Below are 17,809 nucleotides of genomic sequence, written 5' to 3' on the forward strand. Positions count from 1 at the left end.
AGGCAGATATTGAGTACACCGCCTGATGCATCTATTGTTTACTTTGCAGCAGAGCCAACAATTACAAATTGGTCTAAGGAGGCACAAAGGTTGAATGGCTGCCGCCTTAAGGTGTCGCATAAAGTTCGGCATGGATATTCCCATATCACATTAAGTCAAGGTTTCCTATCTAAATCTCTGACAACTGTGGCATTTAAATTCAATCCCCCTAGGCTGAAATCCTGCTTTAGCTAAGGGATGGCTACCGCTGGGGTGTTTCCGACAAATAAACTTCAGGCTAATCCAGTGATGTCCAAAAGGGATGCAGCTATGCTATATTTTCAGAAAACCTACCAAGTAAATGATCCCTATTAAGATTCATTGTATGTACATTTATTTCCTCAATATCCTGAAAATACAGCATGTTGGTAATTAAGGTCCATTACTGGACACCACAAAGCCAAGACATCAATGGAAAAATCTTAGCTCTACCAACAAGCAGGGGAAAGCGCAAATGTAGGAGGAACTTGATTAGTTGAGCAATTTGCAGCTAGTTGCATAAAGAATGGCAATCAGATTAGTTCTAATATTTATAGATATATAAATATATTGACATATATCACTAAGTGTCAACATGCTAACCACGTTTGAAAATCGATACCAACCTATGTGAGCCCAATGTTACATTAAAACTCCAGATCACAACTTTCAGCTATAAATAACCTAAATACAGCGCTCTCTTCAATGACACTGGGAGTACCTGAAAATAAGAGCTGTCCATTTTTGACTCCAGACAAACTATTTTCTGGAATCTAGTTTCAATCCTATTTATATAGCACCATTTGAAATAATTTTAAAGACGAAGTGGTAGAAATAAGGTAGGTGTATTTGAAAAAGAAGAGGTGCAGAGGGAGAACAGGGAAAATTTTAAATGATTTTAAAGAAAAAAAAAGTTGAAATAAGCAAATGTGGTTGAAAAATATGAACAAGAGGAAGGGTGGATTATAATGTAATTAAGGAGAAGAAATGAAAAACAGCAAATGTAAAAGGAAATATTATAACAAAATCTAAAGGTCAACTTCAAAAGCTGTGGCAGATTTCTAAATGTTTTATGCCTTCAGCAAGTCAACTGGGTAAAGCCTTTTGCCCAGGTTGACTCACCTGGGGCATGATGAGAGATTTTATTGATGGGAGGAGAAATATATTTTCTATTTTTTTTTCTTTTTTACATCGATTGTTTCTTTACGCAGAAATGAGAAGAATAACACCTTTGTAAGAGGGTAAAAGTGGGAGAATGAAATCACTTTCATCAAAAATGAACAACTAACGGAAAAAACCTACATCTAGTGACCTGAAACATGGGCCCCACTGATTTGTCCCCTCAGTTAACTCTTCTTCCATTTCTGACAATCTCATGGTTGCTAAATTCACTATTGTAATAACCCAGGATTAACATAAACAGCTTGGTCCCTCAACTGGAATCTTCACTTGAAGTGGATGCTATATCCAAGTCTATCGATCCGTGACTCACAACTAGTCGTAAGCGTTTGGATGGGGTGAATGGGCTGAATGCCACTGTTCGTTTTGTGTCTACATCTATTGTCGGGCTTTCTTCTTGAAGAGAGGTGTCTTCAAAACAATCCATAATTTTAGGCTCAGATAATCGCTTAATTTTCTTCATGCCTGGGGAATGCGCTTGAACGGCATGCGTTCTTTTCTGGATATTGGTAACACTAAGCTGCACATACGCTTTTGAAGATAACTTGGGATCCATTGCAGCTCCCAAATTGCATAACTTCTGAACATCTACAAATGGACTGTTTGATGTCTTAGATGTCTGGCTGCGAGACATAACTCTAATACCTTGCTGAAACTGTCCCACTGGTGTGAAATGAGCATGGTTGGATGTTGTCTTTCGGCTTGCCGGAAGTAGATGTCTATGTCTCTTTACTACCTCCCTAGAAGATGGGATGGCACTTTTAGGCACTGCTACCTTAATGCTTGTTTTGAAAAATGTCTGTTTGGTCCTGGGCGACCTACGAACTTCAATGTGTGAAGGTGTCTCAGAGTTTTTTAGGTCTTTTTCAACAGCACCCAGTAAATCACCCACAGATTTGTGTGGAACTAGAAGTACTTCACTGCTAGGTAGATGATCAACATCTACCCTCAACTTCATTCCAGATTCCTGCTTTGAGGTGTCTTCGGGTAACATACCAAAAATTGCATCTCCTAAGTTTTTGGGGTCATTGCTTTGTTGAACAGTGTCTGTAAAAAATTGTTTTTGGGCAACTTGAGGGTTGCCATTTAGATTGGGAGTGCGAGCCATCTCAGATTCCTTATTCATGTCCTTTTTTGGGTTCGGTTGTGAACCAGAGAAAATTGACATTTGGACATCTTGGATAGTCGATTTGCTCAAGTCCACTTTAACATAGTGGGTTAAGCCAAACATTTTAGGCAAATAAACGTCTAGAGCTTGGGATGAGCACAATGAATTTGTTTGCAACCTTGTGTCAGCAGGCCCAATGGTTGAGCTCAACTCTGCAACATTATTTTCCCCAGATGTGGCAGAGGCAAGTTTTTTGTTTGAAGACCGACAAAAGTGGTGCCGCTGGCGTTGACCCAATGAACCACAAACATTTTTTTGCAGTCCTGTAGCATTTATTGCCCCAGACAGTGCAGAAGAAAAATCCTGGTCTGGTGTGAAGCTGGGAAATAGTTTTTTTGGGTGATGACTTGAGCCATGTTTATTTCTTTGCCTTCCCAGGTATCCTTCAGGTTCTGACAAAGAACATACATTGGAGTCTTTAACACGATCAATCCTAACATTTGGACGGGAAAAGTCATGGTCCGAAAATAAGCGAAGTTGTCTTTTGTGGCTCAAGCGCTTTGAGCTCCGGATGCTTTCCCCTGGAAGTACATCAGGTGCTGACAAACTGCAAATTTTGGATCCGGCAGCATTTATAGCATTGACATCTGTAGGGGAAACATGCTGGCCTACAGATAGGCCATCAAGAAGTCGCCTGGGTCCCAGATTAACCAAAAGCCATGCGTTTTTTGGTGGCCTTTCCTCAGCAGGCTCTTTGGGTGTGACAAAAGCCATTGAGCTGGGCTCTGTAATAAGGTCATCCCTAATTTCTGAAGCGCTTTGGTCCTTGTCTAAAGAAACAGGAGACAAGCTGCTACTTGCATGCAAGGCAGGAGAAGAAGACACCTCTGGTGTTATAATGTTCCACTGGGAGCCGGGGCCCAGCTTCACAAGTTTTAGGCTAGGAACTTTTGTAAGAGGTTGACTGGAATTGCTAGCCTCTGAGTGCATGTCCAACCATCCTTTATTGCGATCTTTAGGGTTTGTATTGATCTTTTTGGTAACTGTAGATTTAGGAGAGAAGGAAACTGCTACCGATTGAGACTTCGTTCTTGTTTGTAGAATTTTCGAGGTTCGGCTTTTCAGCTTAAGCTTTGCATGGTTTTGATTTTGACGCATGTGGGACAACACAGGCTTGCTAGTCACCATTAAGCATTCATTGAGGATAAAGGAAGTCTGATGCCGATAGTTTTTGTCACAACTGGCATAGTTATGAAGCAGAATTCGTAGATCCTTCAGAATAGTTCCACTGGGCAGGATAAACTTCACTGGCGTTTCTGGATTTCCACTACTAGAGGCAGAGGTCATGTAGAAAGGCCGTGGGTGCCCTCCACTCCGTCTCTTTGCGCTGCCAGGAGAAAAAGGACTGGATGTGTGTGCAAAGGGGGGAGTCCTGAGTCTTGCTGAAGAAGTCCTCCTGGATCGAGAACACCGTTTCTTTACGGTGAGGGATAGTTTGTACGTAGGGCCTACAACAGAAGAGCACAAACATTGGTCAGTTACCACAGAAAGTATCTTATAAGCAAAACAAACAGCCGGTAATACTGCACTATAAAAACTGAACAAACAACAAATAATTACTCAAATTTGCTCTGTTTACTGAGATTACTTGCCTGTAATGGCACTGATGGCACTGCTTTTCTAATAAAATCACATTAAATCGTTTTATGTTATTAAAACCCACTGAACACTTTATGATGATGTAATTAAATGTATTTTTGGGTAGTTTTGAGTCCAGTGTTTCTCCTAGAATGAAGGGAGAGTGAATTCCAGCCCTCCAAGGACTACGATGAAGGTTTGCGGGACATTAAAACGTACACAATTTTTCCAAAATGATAAGGTTACCCAGTAAGCATTTGTTCTTGGCATATAGAGCTGAAGACACACATGCTTTGCAAACTCCTGCCTTCTAGTATTGGATCCGGTTGTTTGCAACAACTACAGGTGCCCGGGGAGTTGGGCGGGCAAATGTGAATCTACAGCTCTACATGCCAATAATAGATGCTTACTGAGTAAGTCACATTGTCTGTTCGATGCATGTGTACTGTAGATACACCTGCTTTGCATAGACTATAAAGCAGTATTCTCTAAAGTGTTGGCTAATCAGTAGATGCAGCAGATGTCTGGAAAAGTGTTTTAGCCCTGCCTGCCAGACGGTCAGGGCACTGTGGTTATTGCTGGATTACACAGGAGCAGAATTATGCTAATTCCCAATGCCCATCTCAGAACATCTCCACAAAAGCTCTTTTTCCACCTTTTGCAGACATGTACCAAGGGGGAAAGGGGATGAGGAATGAGAAGAGACAGCCAGAAGTTGTGGTTTCACTTCCAACAACCTCACGAGTGAAGTTGTCTATTCGGTTGGAAAATATGTTCTGGCCCCTTGTAGTAGTCGAAAGTATAAGGCAAAATGTGTCTCCATGGCGATGTATGGTGCATCCCTTACAAATAATGGAAATGCATTTTTAAAGTATATCCTGGCAATCCCGAATAGCATATCCTGGTATGTTTGCCATTCTGAATTGGGTATGCCATATATTGCAGATCTTATAAAAATGGAAACCATTCTTTTATGGCAGAGGATCTGATCATCGACAAAAAACATGCTCAATCCGGACATCTTGAAGGACAGCTTAAATTTGGATGGGGTTCTAACTATCCTGTGGCTAAGGTATGTTCGGAATTTCATGTGTGACCTAGGCCATTTAAACTACTACACTGACCCTAGTACTGTGTCTACCATCACAAGAAAAGAGTTAAAAAAAAAAAGAGGGCCTAATGTTATTAGAAACACTTACACTATCGGCAGGGATCACAAAGCTCACTGTGCCGTTCAACCAACTGATTTTAACAACTTTTAGTATTCAATCATATTTAAAAATGGTGCCTGGTGGCTATGAAAGGTTCCTATTGACCAGATTCAGACATGGGATTTTTCATAGACTTATACATTTCCCAAAAATGAATGACTGGTCGTGAGTAATGCATTTGTGTCCCTGCAATAACCATTCAGAACAATCCACCAAACATTCTGTTTTATTCTGTAGATTTTATGGTGAACTCAGGAAAACGTGGATGGTACCAATTTTAAGATCCTTGGGTATCAGACAATGTCATCCTGCGTTCTTTGTATTACAATTTTTAGAAAATGAACATATAGCTTGGAGGAGCAATGTTTTTAAAGAGTGTACTTAGACGCAGGAAATGCATTGTAATATGAACGTCTAGCCTACTATGAAAAAAGGGACAGTAATTAAATGAACTAAATTTGTACTTAATTTTTTTTACTATGTATTGTATTTTTATGTGCTTTTATGATTGTCTAAGACAGTAATCAAATAAAGTTTTTCTTGACTTGTCGAAATTGTAATACAACACAGGTCTTAATTTTCATGCATATGTAATTCTTATACCCAACATATATCACGTCATCTTAACTGTTCTAGAATTATTTCATACCCAAACAAGTTCTAAGTTGTGTTAAAGCTTGAAAAGTAATTTCTTCTAAAAAATAAAGAAATGCTTATCAACTATATATTGTATAATAATCTAGTGTCTTTTACTTCCTGGGGAAGTACTTGCGTGACTGAGCGGGATCAGAACCGGGTTTAAATTTACGAGACTTTCAGAGTGTTTTTTAGTTCACTGTGAAGTGCTTCATGGGGAATGTAGTTTTGTCAACATAACAGCAGCAGGCGGGAGCAATTACAATGTGGAGAAAGTGGGTAATTCGCAATTAGTATAATTAGTGGGCGGGTGGAAAGAAGGGTATTAAAAGAGAGGAAAGGAGGGGCGTAGTTCAGAATGGGTTGAAGACGCACAGAGGATGGAACATGATTTTAACAGTTTAAGGCAGGTATGTGTACCATTTGTGGTTTGAATCATTGCGAGGGGAGTAATCCTAAAGGAATATTCGAGGACAGATTATTGGTAAAGAGCTAATCAAAGTGAATGCATGGTTTGAGTATAACATGTCCAGAAAAGGCTCTAATCACTAAAGCAAATTAGAATTTTTTTTATACAGCACTGAGAACTGTTGAAATAACCGGGGGAAGGACGAAGGTTGTAGCAGTATGCAGGGAGTGAAGGATTTAAGCAGGAGGGAACGAGGGGTGTGAACTGTATGGTTCATGCTTAAGGAGAAAGCTGCTGCTGGTTTAGGAAGGGTTTCGTTTATTTACATAAAAATGACCGCTTTGCGCATTATGTTTTTGAAGCGCTTGAAAACATAACACAACAGTAGTGGAATGACAGTGATTGAATTAATCGGAGACTGTTTTTATTGATTGTAGTGACCCCTGAAGAAGTGCCTCCAAGCACGAAATGCATTGGGTTATGATGAATAAATACTGCCCTGAAGGAAGAAACCCTAAGTCATGTTCTTTTTGAGAGGTCCAGATGGGCACAATGGGAGCACCAGAAATTTGGGAAATTGCATGATCACTCCGCTTGTGGAATTTAAGCATGTTGAACTCTAAACAACGAGTAAAATTAATGAATAGTATAATGCAAATGGAGTACGTTGTTTAATTAATTGCCAACTAAGCTGTGCGATTGGTTGGGGCGTGATGTCGCCCCATTGTTATAGAGTCATATTTTAAGAGTGCGTTCTTGGGCTCAGCACTCACCAGTCAGTACGAAGAGAAAAAGTGAAAGAACTTAAGCAAGTGTCAAGAAACAGGTGTGCATCCTGTCCCTATATTACTTGTTAATAGGCAGCCAGTTTAGTTCCGCAAGAGCCTTGGAAGCTGAGGCAAGACGAGGAAGCCCAAGTACAACTTTAGCAGTGGCGTTTTGGGTAGTCTGCAGTTTTTGTAGACTACGTTTGCTTGCACTGGTCAGAAGGGTGTTGCAGTAATCTAGTCTGTAACTAATCAAGGCTGTGACTACTGTTTTCCTGAGCTCAGCAGGATGAGCGGCAATATCTTCATTAAGATTTTGAGGATGAAAAACCAGGTTGCAGTTGTATGATAAATCTGCAGCTCCCAGGAGAGTTTGGTATCAAACAGAACTCCCAGGTTCTTAACCTTCTCAGCTGGTTCATATGACTTGGCCACCAACTGTTTGACCACACAATGGGTGTATTGCCGAAAAAGCATGACCTCTGTTTTTGAGGCATAGAGCTTAAGACAATTTGTCTGCATCCAGTTCCCAATATGATTTATACAGTCTTTGAACCAGGACGCGGTGTCAGCGGGCGAACTGTTAACAGACACTAGTATTTGCGTGTCGTCCGCATATGACACCAGCGTGAAACCAAACGTTTTTATCAATTTGGCCAGTGGAGTGACGTATAGATAGAAGAGAGTAGGGATCAGCGACGAGCCCGGAGACATCCCCAGAAGCAGGTACCAGGGTTGTCTGGCCCAGGTTGGTGCCAATAGGAGGAGTGTCATCTTACTCACATTGTATGGGACGAGAGGTAGAGGAGGATAAACTTTTCAAATATCCACAATTAATGAATCACTAGTGAGTTGCCCATTGACTGAGGGTGTGGGTACCTGGAGCGCAGTTTTGGTATTTTGGGTTTGTGGAGGAGGCAAATAGGCTGATAGTCACAGTACCACTTATGAAAGTACCTGTGGGTGGAGTTCCTACTGTGGACCTGACTATGAGCCCTCAAAGTAACTGTTCACTCCGCTCCGGAAAGAGCTCCGCTAACAGGCGGATCCTGTGGCAGATTACCCAAAAACAAATCTCTGCAGACTGGTGTGGCGAGTGAGTCCTCCTTCCAGCATCTGAATGTAATACATTATGGTTGTTGTCTTTAGAACAACTGTTTTCCTTTGGATGAGTCTGAGGCAGTCTTTACAGGCTAGAGAGACCACTAGGAGTTTGAGGTAACTAATGTGATGGCCCCGGTGCTAGGGATTCCAGGTGCCTTGAACCAGGATGTGATTGAGGTGTGCTCCCCACCCAAACCATGAGTTGTAATGGTCACTTGTGGTAGAGGACCTACGAAAGGCCTGACAAGCAACAGGTTGCTGCTCTTCCACTGCTGCAGAGTGTGCAGCGTATTGATCTTTACCAACATAAGATTGTCGCACTGGCCAGCCTGTGACCATTGCTGTGCAAGATAGCAGATAGTCTTCGTGGGGGATGCATGTTCAGTCTTGTGGGCACTACTGCAAACCATAAAGCCTTAATGCCCTACAGTTTCATTACAGTCCTTACTTTAAGAAGACATCCCGTCAGTCATCAGCTGTTGGATTGCATCAAACTCAGCTTGTTAGGGTATACTTCTCAAAACAGCATTCAGGATGGAGTCTAGGTAGGGCCTAGGTTTGTTGGAGTTTGAAGTGTCAATTTTTGTGATTAATAGTTAACTCTAGACTGTGGAGTAGAGACACCACTGCCACAGTGAGCACTGGGCATTGCTGTATACTACTGCTCTTGATTAGCCAGTTGTAACGGTATGGAAATACCTGGATGAAGTTTCTGTACAATGCGCAGCCTTTGCTGCCAGGGACGACATGAACACTCTGGAAGCTGTAGTGACTCCAAAGGGTAGAACTTGGAATTAGTAGTGTCGTTCACTTTCACAAAATTAAGGTAACTGCGACGGGCAGAGTGGATGGGAATATGAAAGCAGGCATCCTTAAGATCTAATGCGGTCATGAAGTCTCCTTGTCTGAGCAGCAGGATAATGTCCTGCTGGGTTGCCATAAATAACTGTTCAGACAGGATATTCAGGTTTAGCGTCCTCAGGTCTTGAATGGGTAGGTGGTGGGATCTAACCTTCTTAAGAATGAGTAGAGAAAGTAGACTCCCATGCCTTGTTGATGCAGTGGCAGAACCTATATTATGCAGTTTTAGAGGAGCAATTGACCCTTGTCAAGGAGGTGAAATTCTACTTGGGAGCACTGGCAAATTAGTCTTTGGAGGATCATTTACCAGAGACACCTCTGCCTTTGTTGTTGCCTTTGAAACAAGCACTTGTATATACTCTGCCTGACACCCAAGAACGACTTGCTGTTAGTGCTGGTGCAGTTTGCACCAGGCCAGAAGATGCGATTTTAGCCCCACCTCTGGGTTGTCTGTGAAAAGCCCTCACTCCCCTTTGGAGTGGCAGTTTGTCGGACACCCTTATTTATTTATTATTTATTTCAAAGTTTTATATAGCGCGAACAAGATCTTCGCAGATATCAGAGCGCTTCACAGAAAACAAGGGCTAGGGGAAACAAGAGGGTGATTAAACAAACTATTGGGTACAATATAGTAGTCGGTAGTAAGTGAATAGCAAAATAGGATAGCAATCACATAAAAACATAATACAAAAAGATAATCAGATAACCAATAATACAAAAACGGTGCAAAGTCTTCGATCCGATAAAAATAGAGTTCAGGTGAATTTAGCCATAAGGATGGCTTTTACCTCTTTCTTAAAAAATGCAGTGGTGGAGATAAGCCTGGTTTCAGGAGGGAGTGCATTCCAGATCCTGGGTGCCATTCCCGAGAAGGAGCGTTTGTATGCTTTTTCCTTCCGGAATCTTCGAGGTTTCAGGAGGAGATTTTTTGTGCTTCTATTGGATCTCGAGCCTCCTGATATAGTCAGCTTTTGAGTGAGGTAGTCGGGTGACTTGTGGTGTACGGCCAAGTGTGTCATACAGGCGATGTTCAGCTGTATTCCGGCTTCAAACGGCAGCCAGTTCAGGGATTTTAGGTCAGGGGATATATGCGAATGTTTCCTTGATCCAGTGATAAGTGTCGCTGCAGCGTTCAAGGAGGCTCTTAGGGGTGCGGTTGTTGATAGGGGGAGTCCGCTGAGAGCCACAATTCCGTAGTCTATGCGTGGGATGACTAGGGCTTGTACAGCAGTTTGGAAGTCCTTAACTGGGAAGAAGGGTTTAAGTTTCCTCAAAGTGTTGATTTGGAAATTAGCTCCTTTAGTTGCTTTGCTAATGTGCTGCTGCATGTTGAGATTGGCGTCAAGTGTGATGCCCAAGGATTTGGCGGAGTCCACGATGGTGGGTTGGACATTGAGTGCAGTTAGGTGCTTGAGCCAGGTTTGGGTGATGGCGATTTTCGCAGGAGGTGAAATCAGAAGGAACTCAGTTTTCAGAGCATTTAGTTTGAGGTGATTGTCGGCCAACCATGATTGGGTGTTTCTGAGCGTGGAGTTCAGGAGCTTGATGTCTTCCGGGGATTGTAGTTTGAGGTAAGAGTTGAGTGTCATCGGCGTACATGTGAAAGTGTATATTAGATGCTTGAAGCAAGGTGGTGAGTGGTTCCATGACTAGGTTGAACAATGTGGGGGATAGGGAAGGCCTAATGTTACAGGCACAGATGAGGACAACACGTTGTTGATCTTGAACTTCTGAGACCGGTTATGTAGGAAGGAAGTGGACCATTTGAGAACAGTTCCGGATAAACCCATTCTGGTGTTTAACAGCTGCAGTAGATTCTCATGTTTGACAGTGTCAAATGCTGAGGAGAGATCAAGTAGGTTGAGGAGGCAGGAATCGTTGTGATCAAGGATTTGGAGGGCGTCATCAATTATGTGCGTCATAGCCGTTTCCGTACTATGTCTTGCTCTGAAGCCTGATTGATGAGGGTTGAGGAGGTCAAACTGATCAATGTGTTTTGTCAGTTGGAGTTGTACGCATTTTTCCAGCAGTTTGGCCAGGGTGGGGATATTGGTGATAGGGCGGTAATTGTTTAGGTCACCAGGGTCAGCTGTAGGTTTCTTGAGTATAGGCGTGACTTGCCCCACCTTGAGGGAGTCCGGGATGAGTCCTTGTTGCAGGGAACTGTTAATGATTTTAGTCCAGCGTGGGAGGAGCAGGGGGGTGAAGTATTTTACAGCATTAGCAGGTAAGGGGTCTGTGAGGTGATTAGAGGGTTTCAAGGTGCCGAACAGTTTGTTAATTGCTCCTTCAGAGTAGGTGTCGAAGGACGACCATGCCGCGTTGTTTTTAGGTTGAGTGGTAGTTATGATGATGGGGCTGGAGTATCGGCTTACATCATTGAGGAGATCACTTCTTTTATTATCAGTCTTTAGCTTAAAGAAAGCAGAAAAGTCTTCACGGGATGGTATGTCGCTTGTTGTGCTGTTTGATTGTAGAGGCTGTTCCTTGGTTTGAGTTTTGACTAGTTCGAACAGTTTTCTTGGTCGGTTTTTTGCTTGGTCAAGCTGGAGGCTGAAGAAGTCAGATTTCGAGCGCTTGATTTTCCTAAAGTAGGCATTTCTCTTATTCTTAAGAGTTTTAAGGTGCAGTGCTGAGGGGTCTGATCTCCAGGTGCGCTCTGCCATTCGCAAGGCATGCCTGTCTCCATTGAGTCTAACATCATACCATGGGTTCGAGTTCTTGGTGGAGACTCTTCAATTGCAGGGGGGCGGCTTCGTTGATTATTGAGGTCATAGAGTCGAGGTAGAAGTCGGTCAGAGATTGAACATCAGAGGCACCCGAAGGGGGATGGAGGAGACTGCACTTGTGGGAAGGCAAGGAGTTGGGGTTAAGTTTCTTCAGGTCCCTTTTCCAGATTTTGGATTTGGTGGGTTGAGCCGGGTTAAGTTTAACTTTTTCGTTGATGAAGAATCAGATAATGTGGTGGTCTGACCAGTCACAGGGTTGGATTGCCCTCAGTTGGGTAGAGTCCTCTTTGGCGATGATAAGGTCGAGGATAGAGCCTTTGTCATGTGTCGGGCTGTTGCAGATTTGGGTGAGGTCAAGCGCATTAAGGAAAGTTTTGAGACTATTCACCACTGCATCATTCTGATCGTTCCAGTGGAGATTGAAGTCACCCAGGTAGATTTGAGTGTTCTGCCGTCCGACATTGGATGAAACCGTGTCCATGAGTTGTTGGGTGAAGGTGAGGTTGTCCCCGGGCGGGTGGTAGATGACATGTAAACAGCATACAGGTTGCTCCTAAAAATGCATGCGATTCCCCCACCCGTCTTGCCGGTCCTGTTGAGTCTAATGATGTGGTAGTTGGGGGGGACTAGAATGTCCATTATAGGTGTAGAGGATTCAGTTAGCCAGGTTTCAGTCAGAATGGCTAGGTCAAGGTCCATTGTTATGATGAGATCCGCGATGTCAGAGGAATGTCTAGGGGCCGATCTGCAGTTGAGTAGGATGCATTTGAGTCTGGGGGTGAGAAGGGTGGTCGAGTGTTCTAGAGAGAGGGGGACTTTTCTGAGGTTATTGGGGACGGAACTTCTGTTGCTTTGTGTGGGGGGCCTAAGGGGATTTGAGAGAATTGTGGGTATGAGGAGGTGTGCGGTGGTTGAGTGGTTTAAGTGACCTGGGACATATGAGCGGAGGAGGGTGTGTATGTCGTGGTCCGAAAGGGGATTAAGGGCGCGTTGGGGGCGGTTGGTGTGATTGCGAGCGGGGATAGAGGGCCAATGCGGGGAGTATTGAGTGAAAGGGTCTGTGGGGAGGGTGGGGGACTTGTTGGGCGAGGAAGTGGTGGTGGGTAGGGGGTGTCTGGGGTGTATGAAGAGAAGTTCTTTGATGGTGTGAAGATCTTCTTTGACTTGGAGGAGGGTGGACATAATCATGTCCAGAGTTGGATTGGGATGGTGTTGGGGATGAGAGCCATGGGCTGTTGAACAGGGAACTGGATTGGGGGGGGGGGGGGGAGGGGTGCACTAGCGTTAGTGCAGGGCTCTGCGGTAATAGTAAGTGGGATGGCATTCGGCAGGTGAGAGAGTTTGGGGGTGCGGGTGTGGATGAGGTAGGGGGAGGTTGGTGGCATAGGTGAGGGTGTTGGTGGGAGGCGGCGAAGGTGAGTTGGGGGATGAGTGTAGGCTGGAGATGGTGGGAGTGCAGGTAAGGTAGTGGGGCTGAGAGTGGGGGGAGAGAGGAGGAGGGGATAAGGTAAGGGAGGTGGTGGGTTCTGCGAGACTCGTAGGAGGTGTGAGGTGGGGGGTAGGGGGGTGGGGTGTGGAGGATGTATGAAGGGGAGTGATCTACGCCTGTGATTGAGGGGTGTGACGAAGTTACAGCGGGTAAGTGACTGACTAGAGCGCTAGGGGGAGGGGAGAGGTGTGTGTCGTTCAGATGCTGTGCTAGGTTAGGAGTGTTAGATAGACGATAGGAGGTGGAGGGTGTTGTGTAGTCTTGGGTGTTAGGAGTGGAGGTACGACGGTTGGAGATATGTTCTATGAAAGTGGGGAACAGGTTGTCGAGTAGGTCAAGGTTCCCGTCTGTGGATTGAAATAGGATGATCCCGTTGTTGAAAATAGTGATGGTGGCTCTGCCTGGGAAGAGTTGGGATGGTGTGATAGAAAGTGTTAGACCATGAGCGGATTTTCTGGTGGTGGAGATAGTGAGAAAGGAGAGGAGCGCTTTCCTCCATTGTGCTTTACGTATAGTGTAGAAGATGATATCGGTGCTCGTGGCTCCATTGATCAGTAAGAAGTAGGTGTCCACAAACGGGGTTTCAGGGTGGTCCTTCAGGAAGTTGTGTTTGAAGCGTTTGGCATTTTTTTGGGTGAGCTCGGGTTGGTAGTTAATTTTGTATGTGTGCTTGCCCATGCGTTCCATGTTGGGAGAGATGGTGTAGGTAGATGAGGGGGTAGATGAGGAGGGTGTAGATGAGGAGGGGGTAGATCAGGGGGGGGTGTGTGGGTGGGTGAAGTTACAGGGCTATAAGAATGAAAATAAGAATAAAAAGAGAAATTGAGAATGAGATGGTGTAGGTAGATGATGGGGGTGTGTGCGGGTGGGTGAAGTTACAGGGCTATAAGAATGAAAATAAAAATAAAAATACAAATTGCGAATAGTCAAAGGTATGGTCAGTTATTGAGGAAGACTAGTCTAAGATGGCCACCAGAGTGGAGGACTATTCTAACATGGCCGCCAAATAGGATAGAGAGAGACAAGAATAGTAGTCCTCTGTCTGTTGTTGTTAGGGTTTAGAGAGTTTAGTTTCCCTTTCTACTCTGGGGCAAGTCGAGTTAGTACAGCTTCTAGGTTGCTTGGTGGGGATGAAAAAGTCTTCTCTGTTTTGGTGACCCCTGGCCGAGTTTTTGTGCAGCCTCGTGGTCATCTGGGGGCAGTGGAGGCGATTTATTGCTCCAGTTTATGGCCCCAGCCATTTTAGACAATGGAAAGACCGACGTGAATGTCCAAGATAGTAATTTGAGTGCAGATACCTTTTAAGATTCCGGAAAGACTATGGAAAGAACGACATGAAAGTCCAAGATTTGCTATATCTGCCCCCTATTTTATTTTTTCCAACACCTCATCAACTTCTTGCCTATCAAATGGGATGTTGAGAAGGTGCTGTTCAACCTCTGGTTTAAACCCCATGAGTCCCAGTCATGCATGCCAGTGCGGGAGGATGTTCATAATAAGGAAGCAGTATTCGCTGCATCTTGTGCAACACAGATATTTGAACTTGAAATACTGTTCCACTCGACTCTTAGCTCGTTTTCACTTTCCCTGTCAGTTATCAGGGAGGGGCTGCACCAGCACTTCCATTTCCTCTCAGTAAAACGTGTCATAGTAGTCGGGCAAGATGGTGTCCGAGTCGGACGCGTAAGTTTGTTGCTCCTGCCGGACCCCGCAGAGTAGAAGCGTATGCGGTGAGAATACGGAGAGACAGTGGAGAGGATGTGAAGTTTCGGCCCTCTCTTCTATACGTGAAGAAAAACGTGCTTTTTTATAGTGGAATTGGATCTTCATGAGTCCGCAAGGAACGGGTTCGAGTTGGATGTGGCGGCGGTTTTGGCCGCGGACGCGTTACACGCTGCTACAGCAGTTTCTGATTTCGCGGCTAACACAGCGCACCTGGTGGAAGCTGTTTCTCTGCCCGAAGCAAGTCAGAGCCACACCCGATAGCGTGGAAAGTGGTGTAGAGAACGGCGTGTGGAGGCAGAGCGCTGCTTCGAGTGTGTCGCCAGGAGATATGCGGTTGAAGGGCAGGAGAGCGCGAGGACAGGGAGCCGTAGCAGAGATGACTAACGGAGTAGATACAGCGTCGAGTAAAACGCCAGAATTACCTGCCGAGACTGCTGCCACACCGTCGACTCCCCCTCCTCCCACAGTGAGTACAAACAGTACAGTGCAAGAGAAGCTAACAGGGAGAGAGGGGGAGCCTAGTGTCCGCAAAAACATTCCTGGAATGTTCACCGCTTTGAAAACTAAAGCGGGGGACAAATTAACTCTAAAGCAACAACAACCAGTCGGGGAGGTAGCTGAGACCCAGGGGGTCGTTTCAGAAACTGTTTTTGAAAACGTACAGGATTCTTCTTCAGCTCTCATCTCTGCAACTGATGTAATGGGTAACGAGACGGTGACAGAGCCAGATACATGCACTAATGGAGACAATGCTGGGGCTTTAATAGATATGACCATGCAAATGGATAAAGGCTGTTCAAGTGGGAGTTCTTTGCCTGCAATTTCTGAGTTGCAGCATGAAAAAGCGGTCAGCGTGGACTTAGCTATATCAGCTGCAGGAGATACTGACTCAGCAGATTTTTTTTCCTTGTCAGAACACTATGTCCTCGTCAGAAAGTCTGGTTGAGCTGTATACTACACGTATGAGCATGGAGGATGGCGGACCAGATTGTGTATTAGAGGAGGAAACTGGATACAGTGCTCACAGCAGCTTTGATGAAAATATGGACAGAGACTTTACTGATCCTAGCACCGTTCGTAGACTCAGACTGGATAGAAGTGATAAAGAGCAAACACAAGATGGTGCAGTTAATGGCAATATGGGCGTAGAGAACTCGGAAGATATCTCACTAGACTTGATATATCAAACTATGATCCAACATAGGGAAGAGAATCGCGAGGACAGTATTAAAGTGCAAAACTCTTGTAAGAAACTACAGAACTCTGTGAGAAGATTGGTCAAGTCCCACACCGAATTTGTCGCTAGAGCAACTGAGGCTGAAGCACGTATATCCTCATTAGAAGATGAAATGGGTCAGCAGCGAAAGACTATAGAATTACATATGGCGACTAAAGAGGATATTAATTGGAAGCTCACAGACATTGAAAATAGAGCTCGCAGGAATAAATTGAGGTTGTTGCAAATTGCAGAAGGGAAAGAAGGGTCTGATGCACGAGGATTTATAGTCTCACTCTTAAAATCTGTTATGCCAGAGAATGGGAGATGGGATTGGGACAGGGAGGTTGAGAGGGCCCATCGATTCCCGTTTAGGGCTAATGCCAGAGATAAAAAACCCTGAGCTATTTTAGTAGCTTCCAAGCAAGGGAGGAGATTTTTTTAAAGGCTCGGCCTGATAAAAAATGTAAAGGTTGTGATTGCGAATTTTTTGTTAGACCGGATTTATGTAAGCAGTCTGTAGAGTTAAGACGGCAGTTCAGACAACTCATTGCGCAGTTTCAAGGGAAAGGTGAGCAGGCTTATTTAATGTTTCCTAATGTTTCCTGCAAAGCTCAAAATTATTCATAAGGAGCGCACCAGGTTTTTTACTACTGAAACTGCCGCTAAAGAATTTTTGCTATCATTATGAAACCGGTCTACGGGTTAAATGTCAAATGTTTAAATAGCTAGGAGCATTGAAATTTCTCACCTGAAGTGATTGATTTTTTCTGTTTGTTAATGATGATGTCTAGAAACTCTGTTGGGGGGGGGGGGGGGGGGGGTTCAAACTTTCATCACAGGACCATCAGTCCTAAAGCCTCGGTGAAGGGTTGGGGACAAGTGGGGGGGGGGGGGGGGGAGAGGTGGGGCTGTTCTTTGGGGAGGGGCAGGGGCACGGGGGGTGAAAATAAAAGGGAAAAACATGGAACACGACTAATACATGGTGGAAATATAGGTGAAAGACATGATGAGAAGAAAATTGAGCGTAATACAGTGCAAAATAATTATTTTTACGAAAGGAAGTATTGTAGACGGTTGTTCAAACTTATGAGTTAGTAATGGTTAAATTAGTTGTTATGATATGTTATGACCGAATATGGCGGGGAACAGTTTAAGGGTTTGCTCTTTGAATGTATCAGGTTTAAACAATTTAATAAAAAGACACAAAGTCGCAGTGGAGTTAAATTTTATACAACCCGATGTTGTCTGTTTACAAGAAACGCATATCCCATGGGTTAAGAGGGAGCTCCTAAAGGATTTAGGATTTAGATTGGCTTCAGCCTCCAAACAATCCAGCATGATACGAGGGGTGGCCATCCTAGTTAGAGATATCTTAACAACAGTTGGTCGTAAGGTGGAAGATAAAAAGGGACGGTGGGCCATTGTGGAATTGAAGTTTGGAAATAGACAAATTACTCTAGTATCGGTATATGGGGCTAATTTGGACGACCCCGAACCACTGATAGAGATCAATATGGAGCTAGTTAATTTTCAACAGCCGATAGTGATTTGTGGCGATATTAATATAAATCTGAACAACAGTGCTTTAGGAGATACACAAGGAATTTATAATGGACGCAAACCTAAGGTGTACATAGCACTTAAGAACTTGCTACAAGATCACAGTTTGGTTGACACTTGGGGTATGCTGAGAGAGAGGGATAGTGGATTCACATT

The 17,809-nt window shown here is 44.1% G+C and overlaps 1 protein-coding gene across 5 annotated transcripts in view; it reads right to left on the bottom strand.

Moving 5' to 3' along the window:
- Positions 1-341: 341 nt before the first annotated feature.
- KMT5C (lysine methyltransferase 5C) overlaps positions 342-17,809 on the bottom strand; it is a 207,753-nt gene continuing 190,285 nt past the window's right edge. For all 5 annotated transcript variants that reach the window (XM_086930292.1, XM_086930290.1, XM_086930294.1 and 2 more), the window contains one exon: positions 342-3,813. In XM_086930292.1, coding sequence (XP_086786418.1) covers positions 1,451-3,813 — 2,363 coding nt within the window. In that variant the 3' untranslated portion in view covers positions 342-1,450. The remainder of the gene's footprint in view (positions 3,814-17,809) is intronic.

Source organism: Lissotriton vulgaris, chromosome 7, assembly GCF_964263255.1.
Source record: "Lissotriton vulgaris chromosome 7, aLisVul1.2, whole genome shotgun sequence".
Taxonomy (NCBI): Eukaryota; Metazoa; Chordata; class Amphibia; order Caudata; family Salamandridae; genus Lissotriton; species Lissotriton vulgaris.